General features: G+C 52.0%; 1 protein-coding gene across 1 annotated transcript; it reads left to right on the top strand.

The window, feature by feature from the left end:
- Window positions 1-1,231: 1,231 nt before the first annotated feature.
- On the top strand, window positions 1,232-13,822 carry CCR7 (C-C motif chemokine receptor 7). Its single transcript, XM_006188883.3, has 4 exons — window positions 1,232-1,279; window positions 2,660-2,719; window positions 8,670-8,719; window positions 11,766-13,822. Exons 2-4 carry the CDS (start codon window positions 2,710-2,712, stop codon window positions 12,843-12,845), a joined length of 1,140 nt encoding a protein of 379 aa, XP_006188945.1. The 5' UTR covers window positions 1,232-1,279; window positions 2,660-2,709; the 3' UTR covers window positions 12,846-13,822.
- The last annotated feature ends 2,459 nt before the right edge of the window (window positions 13,823-16,281 follow it).

Here is a 16,281-nt window from a genome sequence, read left to right as displayed (position 1 = left end):
CTTCATTCCCTGAGGACATGGGGCATCTACCACAAAGCTATCCAGTTCCGCCCCGTATACTGTGGCCCCTCTATATCTGAGACCTTCAGGGCCTATCCTAGCTGAAGAACTGAGAAAATCCCTAAGGATAATAAGGATTATCCTGAGAAGGGAGGCTGGAGTTTATGGGGTCCAATGTCATTACTTTTCAGATGGGCAACAAAGAACCAGAGAGAATAGCTGATTTGCCCAAGGTCACATGGTAAGTTATAGCAGAGGCAAGACTGGAACACAGGCCTTCTATATTTAAGTTCAATTTTTCTTAGAAGCATCTGGTATATGGGAAAGGGTTCAGGAGGAAGCTTCTGAAATAGTTCCAAACTGAAATTGCCCCGCCCTTCCTTTCCAACACCCTGCCCAGATGTAATCTAAGAGTATTTTCCACCTAGTTCAAGAAATTGCCTATATCCCAAAAAGCCAATGTTGGGAGCTGCCAAAACCTTCAGAATGGAAGGAGAGTTCCAATTCATTGGGGGCATCTCATGCCTCCATTGAGGGAATCTGGAATAATAGAGAGTGCTTAAGCAATGGGCAGGGTGCCACAAGAAAGCTCTGCACTTCAGAATATCAGATGCCAAAGCTTAGATATCTTATCTCCTAGGCAGTCCAGTACCCTCACTTTACATTTGCAAAAGCTCCAGCCCAGAGAGGGGAAGCAACTTACCCAGGACCACACAGGGAGTGGTGAAGAGCTAGGCTCCCCACACTACATCCCAACTGAAAGTTCTACGTATCTCTGGGGTGAAGAAGAGCTATTCTATCTACTTGTCTGTTTGTCTTCCAGCGCTATTCAATTGTGGATTTCCTTCTCTTGTTTTAGGTGAAGTATCATGTTGTGCTTGGCCTTGGTCATAACTGTAGGCAACAGGGGTGCAATCTAGCCTGAACTTCTTCTGCACAGTAATCCCACCTTATCTGTGGGGGATACATTCCAAGACCCATTGGATGCCTAAAACCACAGATATTAGCAAACTCCATAGATCACATATGCTATATTTTTTCCTATACATACATACCTGTGATAAAGTTTAATGTATAACTTAGGCATGGTAAGAGATCAACAAAAACAACTAACAAAAGAACAGTTACAGCAATGTACTATAATAAAAGTTACGTGAATGTTCTCTCTCTCCATCCCTCCCTCCTTCTCTCTCCAGATATCTTATTATAGTGTACTTAGCCCTCTTCTTCTTGTGATGATGTGAGATGATGAAATGCCCACATGACGAGATGAAGTGAGGTGAGTGACATGAGCCTTGTAACATAACATTAGGCTAATTCTGATGACTTTCTGACGATTCGTCAGGAGAATCATCTGCTTCGGGTGATCCTGGATCATCGAGCCATGAGGATATCAATGGTTGGGAATCCCAAGTGGGATGGAGCAGGACGGTGTGAGATTTCATCATAGAACAGTATACAATTTAAAACTTATAAATTGTTTATTTCTGGAATTTTCCTTCATGTATGTGAAATGTCCAGAATGGGCAAATCTATAAAGACAGAAAGTAGACAGAAAGGGTTGGGGTGTGGGGAAGGACATAGGGAGTCATTGCTAATGAGTATGGGGGAGGTAACAGAGGGAGGTGATTTAAAACGTTCTGAAATTGATTGTGGTGATAGTTGCACAACTCTGTGAATATACAAAAAAAAAAAAAACATTGACTAGTACACTTTAAAAGAGTAAATTCATTTGTGACTTATAGCTAAATAAAACTATCATTAAGAAAGGAAAGGAAGAGAAGACGGGAGGAGAGGGAAGAGAAAAGAAAAGGAAAGGAGAAAAGAGAAGAAAAGAGAAAAAAAGAAAAGAGACATCCTGGAATCCCTCCCCTTCTACTATCCATCATCTGTCAGTGCCTCCCATTGGCCAGAACTACTCAAAGCCAGACAGCAAAGTATTTTGGGAAATGTAGTCCCTTGTGACATTGAACAAGTCTAGAGAAGGACAGAGACACGTCTCTCATCTCTGACTCTTTGGCTCGTGGTATTCAGGCTATAAACATTTGGGGATTTTTCTGTGTAGTTTTTAAATTGTTTTTTTAATTGAAGTTAGTCAGTTTACAATGTTGTGTCGCTTTCTGGTGTACAGCATAATGTTTCAGTCAATCATATACATACATACACATGTTCCTTTTCATATTCTTTTTCATTATAGGTTACTACAAGATATTGAATAGAGTTCCCTGTGCTCTACGGTAGAGGCTTGTTATCTAGTTATAGTTAGTATCTGCAAATCTCAAACTCCCAGTTTGTCCCTTCTCACCCCCTTTCCCTCCTGGTAACCATAAGTTTGTCTTCTGTCTGTGAGTCAGCATTCATTGAATCAATAAACTGAACCTACTCCCCTGCCTTGGGCTAGGCCCCCAGTCTGGGCTTGAAGGCCTACATGGGGGCTTTTTGAATGCAAATAACCCAGTGATTCATGATCCTATGACCAGTGAGTGGGCCGTCACTCTCTGTCACTTTCTCACACCCCTCACACCCCTTGGTTCCAGATGGCACCTGAGTCCAGACCCTGAGTGAGGCCAGATTGGAGGGAGGAGCCAGGGTGGGAGGGGCAGGGAAGAGGGTGTCTCCTCTCACAGCTTAAAAGGGGCTCATGCCACTTCCTCCCCAGACAGAGGCCCGGCACAACCTTCCTGTGTGGTTTCACCCGCCGAGAGTGTCATGGACCTGGGTAAGTGAGCCTCCCCTGTGTGAGGAAGAGCAGTCACGGGGGTCCCTCGGACCCCTGGACTGTCAGTGGAATGGGCGTAGAGGATGGGGCTGGGAGGCATGGGGGAACCTCCCGGAGAAAGCAGGTGGAACTTTGGTGGGAATCGGTGGCTGCTCCCAGGGAGTGCCACTCTGTTCTCCCACGCAAGGAGGGTGCACCTTTCAGACCTGCGGGAGCGAGTACCAGGAAAGACAAGGGGGTGGTATCTTTCAAAACAGTAGGGACTACCGAAGGCAGCAGGGCTGGGGTTGGTGGTGATCTGGACAGCACCTGTTCTGTCTCAGCCTGGGGTGATGGGTGAGGCTCTCTGGGATGAAACAATCAGGGAAAATTCTCCCTGAGGGGAACTCGGGACCCTCCACTGCCCCTTTGATGCCCACCTTAAATTAAAGGTGAGTGCACTGTGTAAATTGCACTATACAACACTATGCAATCTGTGGTTGTATTCTCACTGCTGCCCATCCCACAGGCAAGCCGTTGCCCTTTGCAGGTTCAAGGATGGGTGGGCGACGTGAAGGGAGACCACAAGGGGCATTCAGCTGGGAGAGATTATAGCCAGGGCCTCCAGCACAGCCCCCCAGCCTCATTTACTTTTTCTACCCAGAGAGATGACCCCTCCCTTTAAAAAGCCCGTCCCCAGGTCTAACTTCGATCTTAACCAGAGGGAGTCCAAGGGAAGCCCAGAGCGGGTTCTGGGGTGGGTTCGTCCAGCCCGGGACACCTGGTTTATAAATCTCAGCTGAAGAGTCAGACCAGGTTGAGGCTACAAAGGCCAGGTTCCTGGATGGCTCGTTCTCACCAGCAAGTAAAGCACCACAGCGGCCTCAAAGCCGCAAGGGGTTGGCTTTAAAAAGTGAAGGTTCCCCATGCACCCTGTGCTGTCCTCACACTCCTTCCCACCACACCACAGCCTCTTGCCTTCATGCCTGCTTTTTCCACCCACCCAGGACCCTGGGTGGACCCAACAAACGAACAGTGGTCCCAGTCACCAACTGCAAACTCCTGGAAGGCAGGGTCTGATTCTCCACCTCTGATTCCTAGGTGCTTCGGGGGTGTGAGCAGAAAACGTGTGTGGAATGAATGAATGAATGAATGGCATCAAGCACTCTGATTTTAGTTTTTAAGACTCTCTTCCAACATCCCCCTTTTCCCAGCAGCCTGCTCGCTAATCCCACTCCCCAGATGTCCACCCCCACTGACCACAGTCTGAGAATGTAGATGCCATGCCCTGGAGATCCTGCTCCTGCCTCTCAGTTTGATCTCTGTGAAGGAAGCCAAGCATATCCCCATGCTGTGCTGGGAAAGCCTGGAGAACCAGCTCCCCCAGCATGGACTCTGACTTGTAGTGCTTGCCAATTTCCATAGTGTACATTCTCCCATCATATCTGATTTCAAGCGTTTAGTCGATTTCAAGCCATAAAATGACAGAATATAAGGTCAGAGAGAGGTGTTCACCTCTGTCATTGATTGTGAGAGCAGTCCCAGCACAGCCCAGAGGGTCTTCCTCCCAGGAGCAGGGTTGGGGGTGCCAGACCCACAGGCTTTCATGCGGAGAGGGAGGTCCCTTTAATGTAGGAAACCTCTGGTCCAGGAGAAAGGGATGTTCTTCCTGCTTCACTCAACTCGAGAGCCCCAACGGCTGAGCCTCAGACAGTGATAGGAGGGAAGCCACTGAGACACTGCTCAGTTCAGGCTCCCGGGCTCTGGGCCGTTGGGAGGGCGGGCGGGCCACCGAGGATCTGTTTCTCTCTCTTCGTCAGCCTGGCGGGGAGTCCCAAGGCAGGTGAGCGGCAGAGTTTCTGTTACACAAAATGAAAAACACCGCTGAACCAGGGCTGAGCTGGTCTTTTTCACGATTTGAATGAGCAGCCCCAGACGCCTTCCCCACCTTCAAGAAATGGGGTCTAACGCCTCAGTTAGAATTTTCCAAAGCACAGAAGAGAAAAATAAGCCTGTGAATACTCATCTTTCATAGCTTGGCCAGAGATGGTGGCAGAAAGGGATGCTGAAGGAATTCAGGGCCAATCCCTCCAGGCCTATGGGGAGCCTGGCTGGGAAGGAGGGAAATCCTGAAGCCTTGGGAGCTGTTGGAAAGTCTCTCCTCTTTGCTTGGTACTTTTTTTCAGTCAACTGCCATTGCTGGGGGAATTCAGGCGTGACCAGCCTGGGAGGGGGAAGAGACACCTATGTCAAAAAAGCCACTACAACAGAGGGAAAGACAGCGCTGATGTGGTAAAAACAGGGCTGTTGTGAAACTCAAAGAAACGAACAGTGAACATGAGTTGGGGAGCATTTAAGTTGGGTTTTGAAGGGTATGTAGAAGTTATCAAACCAGACCAGGAGAAGCAAGGGGCCCAGGATGTGGCAGGGATAGCAAACTTGATTGCCATCAGAGACCAATGATGTAAATAAGAGAATGGGCGTAAGATGTAGTAAGTGGAGGTGAGTGTTGTGATTCAGAGAGCAGAAGCCCCACCTAAAGGCGTCCAAATCCAATTTTTTGCAAATTCCATGTAGCCAAGCAGAATTTCTCAGGGACTCAGCCTGCAGGCTCCCAGCTGGTCTGCTCTGACAAAAGCTAACAGAGATAAGAAAGAAGCAAGTTGAGGACAGTATAAAGAACCTGGCTGTGCAAAGGAGGAAGGGAGACAGGGAGGCAAGACGGACAGTCAGGGCCCATCTTTAAGATTCCAGGTGGCATTGCTCAAAAGTTGACACTTTTTCCTGAAAGCAATGGGGAGCCGGGGAAGATTCTCCTTTTTTCAATTAGGTGGGTTAAAGGACATAATTTTTGTTTCAGAGGAGCTCTGTGGCAGCAAAGCCTTATGTCAGGATAGAGGTAGGGCCAGCTCTGAGATATTAGGGGGCAGAAGCAACAGAATTGGGTAACCAGTGGGACAGGGGAGAGCAAGGATCCCCTTTATGTCCCACAGAGATCCCTCTACACCGCAGGCTCATCAGAAATGATGTAGTGAGAGTTCCATTCAAATCTCAGATCCATCTCTTGGCAGCTGTGTGACCCCAGACGCGTGGCTTAATCTCTCTGGATCTCTATTTTCTGGAAGACAGAATGGGGGTAACTCACAGGATGTTTTGAGGGAGGGGTACATACAGCCTGAGAGGAAGCACAGATGAGCTGTTAGGAGTATGGCTTCTGAAGGATGGATTCAAAGCCCAGCTCCATTCCTGGCCAGTTCTATGACTCTGGGAAAGTCACCAGTCTCTAGTTTCTCTAGCTGGGAGCTACGGTTGGAGTTCTAGGGAATTTCCTTTTCGTTGTGATCATTACTAGAAACTCAAGGAACCCTGAAAATACCCAACACATAAGTCAACCGCTCCTCAAACTCTGTGATTCCCAACCTCTCTGGACCCACCCAAGTTGCCAGCCAAGGCCAGTTGCTTTATGACTTTGTAACAGACAGAAATAATTTGAGTCAAGGCAGTTGACCTAGTCCCCTCTGCCACACACCAGAGTTCCCCGAAGTTCCTGTTTGGTCACCTTGCTTGAAAATGGCCTTTTCTGATCCTAGAAGATCTCTGCTCATCCACCAGCTCCAACCCACCTGGAATGAGACATCACCTCCACACAAACACACACCAGCCCTCACCCCTCTTCCCTCCCACAGCCAGTGGCAAAAGCACTGAGACGGGGCCCAGGAGAGGGGGTTGAAGGAGTAAAATAGAAACACAACTCTTGCTCCTCGTGTTTCACCCAATACGACATCAAAACTTTGAGGTTTCTCAGTTCTCATTGACAGTCAGATCAGGCTTTCTCTAGAGTAACCGAAAGACTTGTACGTGCTTAAAGAAACCTCGAGCGCTTCACATCAAGATGAGTCAGTGGAGGAAGGGCAGTGCATTGGACCCTGAAGAGAGTGTTTTTGAAGGTAGAGATGTGGACTCAAGCTCAGGGGTCACGGGATAATTCACCAAGGAAGGGGGATGAGAGAAGGGAGCCATGATGTTGCAGAGAAATCCATTCCCACCCAGGACCACAAATCTCAGGGACGACGGGAGAATAGGTGCCTGTCCCCAGGAATAGAAGACATGGCTAGGAAGGCAGGCTTAAGTGGACAGTGGAGGGATTGATTGCTGTCCCTAAGACATCAACCTCACGGCAGGTAGAGAGGTCCTAAGGATTTAGGAGGAGGGCGCAGTGGAGGTTGGCATCAGAACTATGCTTTAAGAAGACATGTTTAGCAGTAGTGTGCAGTCTAATTTGGGGGAAATGCCAGTTTCTTTATGTGGCTCAATGCCTTTCCTCCTGCCCCCCGCCCCGCAAGCCCAGAATCCCCGCCTTAGGCACACTCCTGGAGCACAACTGCAACTTGTGTGTCATGCCATGAAATTTCCAGCAGGTGGTGCTGTGGCCAAGCACACAGACTCTCTGGGTCTGGGCTGCTGCCTCTTGGGAAACAGAGCCCCTTGCTTGCTGGAGTGGGCCCCCAGCCTCCAGAAGGTGCTAGAAGCAGGGTCGCAAAAATTTCTCCACGAACCCTAATGAGACTGGAGGTGCAACGGGCCGGCAAGTCCTGACTTGTCTTCATTCGTGGCATCAACAGCTACTGACTCTCCTGTGGGCCTGGCTGGGAACTGAGGGTCAGGTCACAGGAAGGGGGATCTGAAGGTGAAGAGGGCACAGCTTCCAGGCTGTTAGGTGAGATACAACTCCTGTATAAATTACCCAGGGCTCAGACTTTGGAGGAAATAAGTTCCAGGTCCAGCCCTCAGCTCAGCCACAAAGCAGGACTGAGCAGTCAGCGCTCATCCTGTTTGTAGCCTGTAAGGCCTGGTGCGAACCTGGTTCAGGCCCAAGGAGAGCCTCCTACCTTCCAGAAAGTACCCAGGCTCTGACCCTACTCTGGGCAGGCCAGGCAAGGCCCCAGCCCACCGTGTTTCCCTTTCCCCTGCCTCCCAAGGCCCTGTGTTAGAAGCAAGTTAAAGAAGAGAAAACATTCACATGCTTCAGTCAAGCCAAAAAAAAAAAAAAAAAAAAAAGTAGGTACCTCAGGGAACAGTGTCCACCCACCACACTGCCTGCCACGGGGTAGGGCCCCCTCAGGGCACCTTGGGAGAAGGGCAGGCAGGACACTCACTCATTCATTCATTCAGTAGCACACAGTTCTGGGCACTATCTCAATGCGGAGCCTGCCCTGGATAAAAGGGAAGAGGTCTCTGTCCCAAAGGCCAGGTGGGGAGGTGGGCCAGGTGAACCCCGCAGTCAGCACTGGATGGATGTCAGTTGGATGAGGGGCTGTTGGGGAGCTCTGTGGTGCGGAAGAACTTTCCCATCTGTCCTTGAGAGGTCAGTAAGTGACACTGCTCCTCCCAGCCTTGCGAAATCACTTTATATCGTCTGTCAGCCTCCTTCAGAAAACACTCGGGGCTTCAAATGTGGCCATCCACTCACCTGGGCAAGGGGGAAATGCTCCCCATGGGCTCCTGGCACCAGAGCAGCCACAGGACACACACACGCACGCATGCACGCACGCACTCATGCCACCACATTACTTCCTGCATAACATGGAGCGGGAGGGGGATGCTCAGACGCGGGAGTCAAGGTCAGCTGAAGCTCGGCCTTGAGGGGTGGTCTGGGCCAGGGTGGGCTTTCCAACTCCAGAAGTGGCCCTGAAGAGCCAAGGAAGGAGTGGGGCTGCCCTGCACTCCCATCCCGCTCCTTCCCAGGACATCTCCCTGGAGGAGGACGAGGAGGTGAGGGCAGTGAGGCTGGGCAGCCAGCCAAGTGCTCCAAGGCACAGTCTGATTCTGATGTTCTGTTTCGGCAAAAGCCAGTGTCTGGAGCCCGTGATGAAACTTCCCCACAGTCTCCCTGTCTCCGTGGCTTTTTTTTCCCCCCAGAACAAAGAGCCATCCCTGCCAAGCAATAACTTTCTCACCTTGTCTCCTGCAGGGAAGCCAATGAAAAGCGTGCTGGTGGTGGCTCTCCTCGTCATTTTCCAGGTGAGGTCTCCTGCCAAGGACAGCTCCAGCCCCTCCCCCACACCCCTTCCCCAAGCCCAGTCCTTCTCAAGCCCAAACCCAAGGTTCTGGGGGAGTTGCTTGGCATTTGCTGGAAAGAAATAGGCCCAGACACAAATTTGCCATTTATTAAGTTAAGGCCACCCCTTTCCATCTGCTGAGTGACCCTAGAAAGCCACAGATGTTCTCTGAAATTCCTTTACTCTATTTAAATTAAAACATGGGGGAAAGCAAGTCACCCCACCTTCCCCACCCCACTTCCAGTATCCCCATGCAGGAGACAGAAAGGAGTACTCCACTTGAGTTCTTGGAGAGAGAGGAGCTGCAAAAAGCAAAGATTGTGAGGTTACTGGGTTTTGCGCATGTGTGTGCACACACATGCGTGTAAATCTTCATACGTGAGCTGGGAAAAGAATGTGTGGTCTGGTGGCTGGTTACCACCATATCGACCCCAAACTGTCCCCCAACCTCCAGCCCAAGGTTTCCCTCAAAGCTCCAGGTTCCTTTTGTGACATAAACAAACCCGGCTGAGCCTCACTGGGTGGGGGGTGCAGAGTAGGATGGGACCCTCAACTCTGGAGGAGGGGAAGAGGGGAGGAGAGGTGGAGCACATCCTTTATAGGAGCTCAGAACTCTGTAGGAGCAAACGCCTCCAGTTTACAGGTTTCAGCTTCTCAATCCCAGAAGTGGAGACAGAAAATCTGCCCCCACCAAATGCCAGAGTTAGAAGAAACTAACCCATGGAGTCGACTCTCCTGATTTGTTGGGGGTGGGAGCTCTCTTGGACAGGGAGGGGGCGACTGAAACCAGAGCTGGAGAGGCAGTGCTTTGGAATTTGGCTCTTCTCCAGTTCTGGAGGCCAGAGGGGCTGCTTTCCAGGAGCTCCGGCCAGAGGCAGGCCCCAAGCTGGGCACTCTTCCCAAAACCCCATCCCAGAGGCCCCCTGGAGCTTGGGCTGTAGCCCACAGGCTGGCCCCCTTCCCCATCACCACTCCCTCCCATGTTTCCAGGCCTCCAGAGGAGCGGTACTGCTGGCAGTGGAGGCTGGGAGGCTGGGAAGGGGATGAGGGACAGCCGGGTTCATCCTTCTCTTTACTGACAAGATGGGGGTGGCTAAGATGGGGCAGGATGTGGTAGGGCTGTGGGCTGCAGAAACATCAAGCCTGGTAGCCCCTGGTGCGGGGGTGGGGGGGGGCGGGAATGAAGGAGGGAAAGGGAAGGCAGGATGGAGTGGTGGGAAGCACACTTCATAGAGGCTGGGTGTATTGCCCCTCAGCGCCAGAATCCGCTTATACCCAGGGGCCCCAGACCTTAGACGTTATCCTGGGCAACCAAGGGCAGCCAGCCTCTTCCAGGACTCCCAGGCTGTGGTCCTGCCTGGACAAGGGAAAAGGGGTTGCTATGACTTTTCTTCTTGGGATAGCAATGCCCTCCCCTCCCACCAAAGGGTCCTGGACATGATTTCGTCCTCACCCTATCCCCAGGCAGAAGAGTTTGGAAATGAGAAAGAGACAGGATGCAGGGAAGTTGGGAGGCTAAATTCTACTTCTGGCTTAGTAGAATCTAGCTGCATCACTTCTCTGAGAGCCCCGCTTTCCTCATCTCTAAAGTCCCCCCAGCTCTCCAATTATATGAAAACCCATTATGTTGAGCTGCCCAGGGCCCAATTCCCAGAGGAGGGACCAGGAGCTTCCTGAAGCCGTCTTCCAGCCTGGCTGCCAGCCCTGCACAGCTCACACAGCTCAGCTATCACCTGTGCCCTCCTTCAGTGATAAAATCACAGCAGGCTGCCTGAACCTTCCCCCTGCCCTGCAGATAGGCTAAAAAAAGCCCTGCGCAGCTGAGCCCTGCTGATTGGGATCCGCCACCACTGAAAGAGACAGTGAGGAAGAGAGAGGAGAGAGGTGGGGGGAGAGGGTTTGGAGCACAGAGGGAGCATGGAGCCGGGGCTGTACTTCTTTCCCAGGAGAGGACACAGTCACAGCTGAGGCTGCGGCTCCGCCATCCACTCCTGCAACACTCGTGGAGTTCAGTGCGCCTGGGCTCGCATGCCGGGCGCTGTGCCCTGGGTCCCAGAAATCCATAGGTCTTCAAGCCACTCACCACCCATGATCATGGCAGCTTGCCCTAAACCAGGGCTTTGTGGGCTCTTAATGGAATTTTGCCTTCCTCTCTTGTCACTCCAGGCCCTCCTCAACCTTAGCCCAAGGTGGCTTTTCCCTCAAAAGCTGAGCTATTTTTGTAGGCGTCCCTCCCCAGAAAGTCCTTTCTACTAGGTTCCAAAGGAGAATCAGAAAAAAAATACACATGTTGCCACTCTCCTGGAGTTTCCAGAGGACAAAATAAAACTCCTCAGAGACGGAACGGTGCCAGAATCTGGTACAAATCTCATAATAGCCATGTGGAGAAGATAGTATTTATCTCCATTTCACAGCTGAGAAAACTGAGGCTTGGAGAGATGAAGTGCGTTCAGCCGGGCCCCAGGTTCATTTGATCCCAAAGCCCAGACTATTTCCAGGCCACTGTCAGTCAGCACCTGTAGGGTCAAGTTCCTCAGAGTCAGCAAAATCAGACCCTGGCTACTTATTACAAATGCAGAGTCCCAGGCTCCTCCACCACCTACGAAATCATTTTAACAAAATCCCAGAGCAATTCTTGTGCATGTTACAATTTGAGAAGCACCAACTGCAAACCAAAGGCTCATCCGGAAAGTTTAGAAAAGCAAATTCCTGGGTCCTGCCCCCTGAGGTGCTGGTTTGGTGGGGTCTGAGAACTCATGATGCTGACCCCACTGCTCTGGGAGTGGGGAGCATGTAGCTCAAGTGGCAGAGTGCATGCTTAGCATGCACAAGGTCCTGGGTTCAATCCCCAGTACCTCCTCTAAAAATAAATAAATAGACCTAATTATCTCCCCACCATCAATAAAAATAAAATATTTATTCTAGAAAACCGCTGCTCTGAGTGATCACAGGGTTTCAAAGGGAGCAAAATTTTGACCCACTTCACTAAGTTGCATCCTTCCCCGCAGGTGTGCCTTTGTCAGGATGAGGTCACGGACGATTACCTCGGCGAAAACACCACAGTGGACTACACGCTGTACGAGTCCGTGTGCTTCAAGAAGGATGTGCGGAACTTTAAGGCCTGGTTCCTCCCGGTCATGTACGCCATCATTTGCTTCGTGGGCCTGCTGGGCAACGGGCTGGTCATGCTGACCTACATCTATTTCAAGAGGCTTAAGACCATGACCGATACCTACCTGCTCAACCTGGCCGTGGCAGACATCCTCTTCCTCCTGACCCTTCCCTTCTGGGCGTACAGCGCAGCCAAGTCCTGGGTCTTTGGGATCAGCGTTTGCAAGCTCATCTTTGGCATCTACAAGATAAGCTTCTTCAGCGGCATGCTCCTGCTTCTTTGCATCAGCATTGACCGTTACGTCGCCATCGTCCAGGCCGTCTCGGCCCACCGCCACCGCGCCCGTGTCCTGCTCATCAGCAAGCTCTCCTGCGTGGGCATCTGGATGGTGGCCGTGGTCCTCTCCACCCCGGAGCTGCTGTACAGCGGCATCCAGAAGAGCAGCAGCGAGCAGGCGCTGCGCTGCTCCCTCATCACCGAGCGCGTGGAGGCCTTGATCACCATCCAGGTGGCCCAGATGGTGGTGGGCTTTCTGATCCCCCTGCTGGCCATGAGCTTCTGCTACCTCGTCATCATCCGCACCCTGCTCCAGGCGCGCAATTTCGAGCGCAACAAGGCCATCAAGGTGATCATCGCCGTGGTCGTGGTCTTCATAGCCTTCCAGCTGCCCTACAACGGGGTGGTCCTGGCCCAGACAGTGGCCAACTTCAACATCACCAGCGGCACCAGCTGCGAGCTCAGCAAGCAGCTCAACATCGCCTATGACATCACCTACAGCCTGGCCTGCGTCCGCTGCTGCATCAACCCTTTCCTGTACGCCTTCATCGGTGTCAAGTTCCGCAGCGACCTCTTCAAGCTCTTCAAGGACTTGGGCTGCCTGAGCCAGGAGCAGCTCCGGCAGTGGTCCTCGTGCCGGCACACCCGGCGGTCCTCCATGAGCGTGGAGGCTGAGACCACCACCACCTTCTCCCCATAGGAGGCTCCCCAGCCTGGACTAGAGGGACCGCTCCTGGGGTCCCCCGGTCAGGACAGGGAGCAGATGACTCGGGGACCGACAGCTGCTGAGGGAAAGGCCGTTCTGGCCATTCGGGTTTATCTTGTGGTGAAAAATCTGCGCCACAGAAGACAGATGAGCCCCAGCCCTGGCTACCTCAAGCATGGTTGCGGGGAGACGTGGTTGACGAGCTACCCCAGATCTGGCAATACTCCAAAACCGAGGCTGTTGTCCCCGAACCTGAAGGCAAAGGTGAAAGTCAAGGAAGAATTCGCGCCTCCTGGTGTGAAGGGATCAGCGCTGGTGAGAGCTAGGGTGGCTGGCGGAAGGAGCCTGGCGAGTCCTCTGAACCAACCTTCTTCTAACCTGGAAAGCATCCCCACTGAGATTCAAGATCTGAGGCCAGGTCGTCCAGAAAGCAAAGCTTTGTCTCCAAGACTAGAGACAGTGGGGCAACCTCTCACCTGGGCAGGGGAAGGGGATGCCGATGGGTCAGACTAACTCTCTGAATCCCTCCCTCCATCTCTCTTTCTCCACTGTCACCCCAGCCAGCAAAAACGCAGCCTCCAGGTCTCCTAACAGGACACTTGCCCCTCGCCTGCCGCCTCCCTGGCTCTTGCATCGTAGGCTTACTCTCCATGCTGAAAGGGTGTGGTGTTTCCTGCAGGCCAGGCCCAGCCAAAGCCACCTTCCCAGCCAGGGCTCTGGGGCAGGGATGACATCTGGCCATCCCTTCTCAGGCCTCAGCTCTGCTAGGATGGGAGGAGAAGGCAGGGAGAGAGGTTAGGGCCCGGGGGTGGGTGACAATGCTGGCTGCCACCAGGACAAAAGAAACCTCTCATCCTGTTCTGCTTTCAATTAATTACGAGAGCACAATTTACTCATACACAAATAAAAGTTTTCCCATGAGGAAATAACAGCTTCAAAAGAAAGGAAAAAAATTTTTGTTAAATGGCAAATGAGTGTGTTTTTGTTTTGCGAACCCCACTCCCCACTGGACCACACCAACATCCCTCCTTGCCCCCAGGCTTCCTTTCTCAGAGATGCTCAGAGGGACGAGGTCTCTGGAGCTCTGCCCTGAGTCCTTCAGATGACAAAGACCCAAGAAGCTGAAAAAGGTAGGAGGAGCAGAAGGACAGGGTGTCCATCTTGCAAACACCCTCCCAAAGCTCATGGGACAGAAACCAAGTTTGTGTGGTCAGTGGTGACATGGGTCTGAGCCGAGCCTCGGAAAGAACCAAGTTGTTACTGTAACCTTTATGGTTGGGAATCCTCCCTGACCTTTAGTGACATTTATACACTGTCCTGCTCATCTGCCCCAGCTCAATCTGGACCTAGAGTCCCTGAACCTAGGTCAGTCCCCTCAGGCTCCCAGAACTGGTGTTTAGGGAGGGCCTCTCCCTGGCATCCATCTACAGAGGCATCCCAGATCAAGGGGGCTTGGGACGGGACCCACGTGATAGGTGGCACCCCTCACTGGATGCTTGAGAGCCAGGTGCACCCCTGAACTTCCCTACTGGCCACTATTGCAGCAATGGCCTTTGGTGGTGTGTATACCCAGCATGGAGGGTCTGGGATCGAGGAGCAGCCACTGGCCCCACCACAGGCCCACTGGGTGCCCTGATGTCTGCCCAGACCCCAACTTCTCCAAGCACAGGAGAAGGTTAGTCCAACCTGTGATGTATGAGGAAGTGTCTGAAGGGTCCCGGCGCTGCAATAGCTCCAGGTCTAGAGCTGGGGCAGTGGGGGCTGAGACACTCATGCCAAAGGTGATTCCATTAATTGTCCGAAGTGAAAAGAGCCTCGTTGAAAACAGAGCCTGCCTGGCAATGAAACTCTTTCTCTTATCTCGTAAGTTCATGACCTGACCCTCCTCCGCAGACGTACTGCGCAATATTTGTCAGCCGGGCTCCCAGCTGGGAGTCAGCACCCAGACAAGGATGAGGCTGGCCCCAGGTGCGGTCAGCGTGGAGCAGCAGCGCCCGAAGCCGTATTAAATATTAATAGGAGCGGCTGCGAGTGTGTGTGGGTGGGAGGGGGACCCAGCACAACTTGGGGGCCCAGAGGGCACCATGCCCAGTGCATGTGGGTGCAGGGGCCGCAGGTCTGCCCATCCTAGTGAGGCTACAGTTGGGAAAAATGACCCTCCGATCCTCCAATCCTCTGTTCCCAAAGGGGAGGAATGTAACAGAGCTGTCGTGAACAGGAAGTCAGGCCAACCACACAAACACGCCACCTCGGCTTCAGATACATTTTTCTAAAATAACTGGACGTCTCCAAGTATTTACAAAACCCCCAGCAATGTTCGTTCCCCAAAAAGCTGTGTCCCAGAAGTTCTGACCTCGGTTTGTTGCTGGCCCGGGTCCTGCTCCCTTGCCCAATGCTCTCACGTGCCCACCCTGAGCTTGAAGGGTGGTGGCCTGGGTGGAAGGAGGGGACTCACTGGGGAACCCCACCTCCAGCCCTGCACAGGGCCTCTCTCTCTCTTTTCTCTCAGCTGCTTCATACAACTGCCCCATCTTCCCAGGTTCAGGGCCCCCACGGCCCCCACCTCCAACAGTTTTCCCCTTCTTTCCATTGCCAGCCCCTTGACCCCCGCTCCTCCACCCCCTACTACAATCCCAGGCTGCATATCTGCCCTTTTAGCCAGAAGCCCCACACCTCTCAAATCATGGACTCACAGAGCTATGAGGGACCCCAAAGTCAGCGGGTCCAAGCCCCAATCCTTCTCTAGTTGGGGAAACTGAGGTCCAGAGGGAGGAACAGACATGCTTTTTAAAGAGACTTTGCAACTTGCTTTGAGGGCCTGAGGATCTGGCGGGACTCAGGAGGCGGATGCGGGAATCTCATCTCTGCAGCTTCCCAGCTGTGTGACCTTCAGCTGTTGCTCAACTGCTCTGAGTCTCAGATTTCTCAACTGCGAAACGGAGAGGATTTGGCAAACATTTAGCACAGTGCCTGGAATGCTGAGTGCAGTGGGGAGGCACGCGGACTCTGCAGCCAGACTTGCCTGGTTGGAATGTCAGCTGCACAACTTGGGCTGATTACTTAGTCTCTCTGCGCCTTGGTTTCCTAATCTGTATACGGGGACGATCACAGTACCTACATCCTAGGGTTGATGTGAGTAGATGAATTCATGTACATAAAATGCTAAGAAATCCTTACAAAAGCGCTGTTGGTAATCATGAAAACACGGTTAATAATGGTAGCTTAAAAAAAAAAAAAAGCTGCTAATCGCAAGGAAACCAAATTCATTCCCATCCCCATACAATTTAGAAATCAAGCTGGAGGGGGACTTTGAGATTAATCATTCTATCCTTCCTACCAATTGTCCAGGTGAGTCCACTGAGGCTCAGAGAGGGAAATGACTCTCGTGAACAGTTGAATGCAAACAGTTGAACCCAGGTTCCTGAGCTCC

The sequence above is a fragment of the Camelus ferus genome, chromosome 16, assembly GCF_009834535.1.
Source record: "Camelus ferus isolate YT-003-E chromosome 16, BCGSAC_Cfer_1.0, whole genome shotgun sequence".
Taxonomy (NCBI): Eukaryota; Metazoa; Chordata; class Mammalia; order Artiodactyla; family Camelidae; genus Camelus; species Camelus ferus.
The sequence above is the reverse complement of the archived record's forward strand: the minus strand, read 5'-3'. Positions and strand labels throughout refer to the sequence as shown.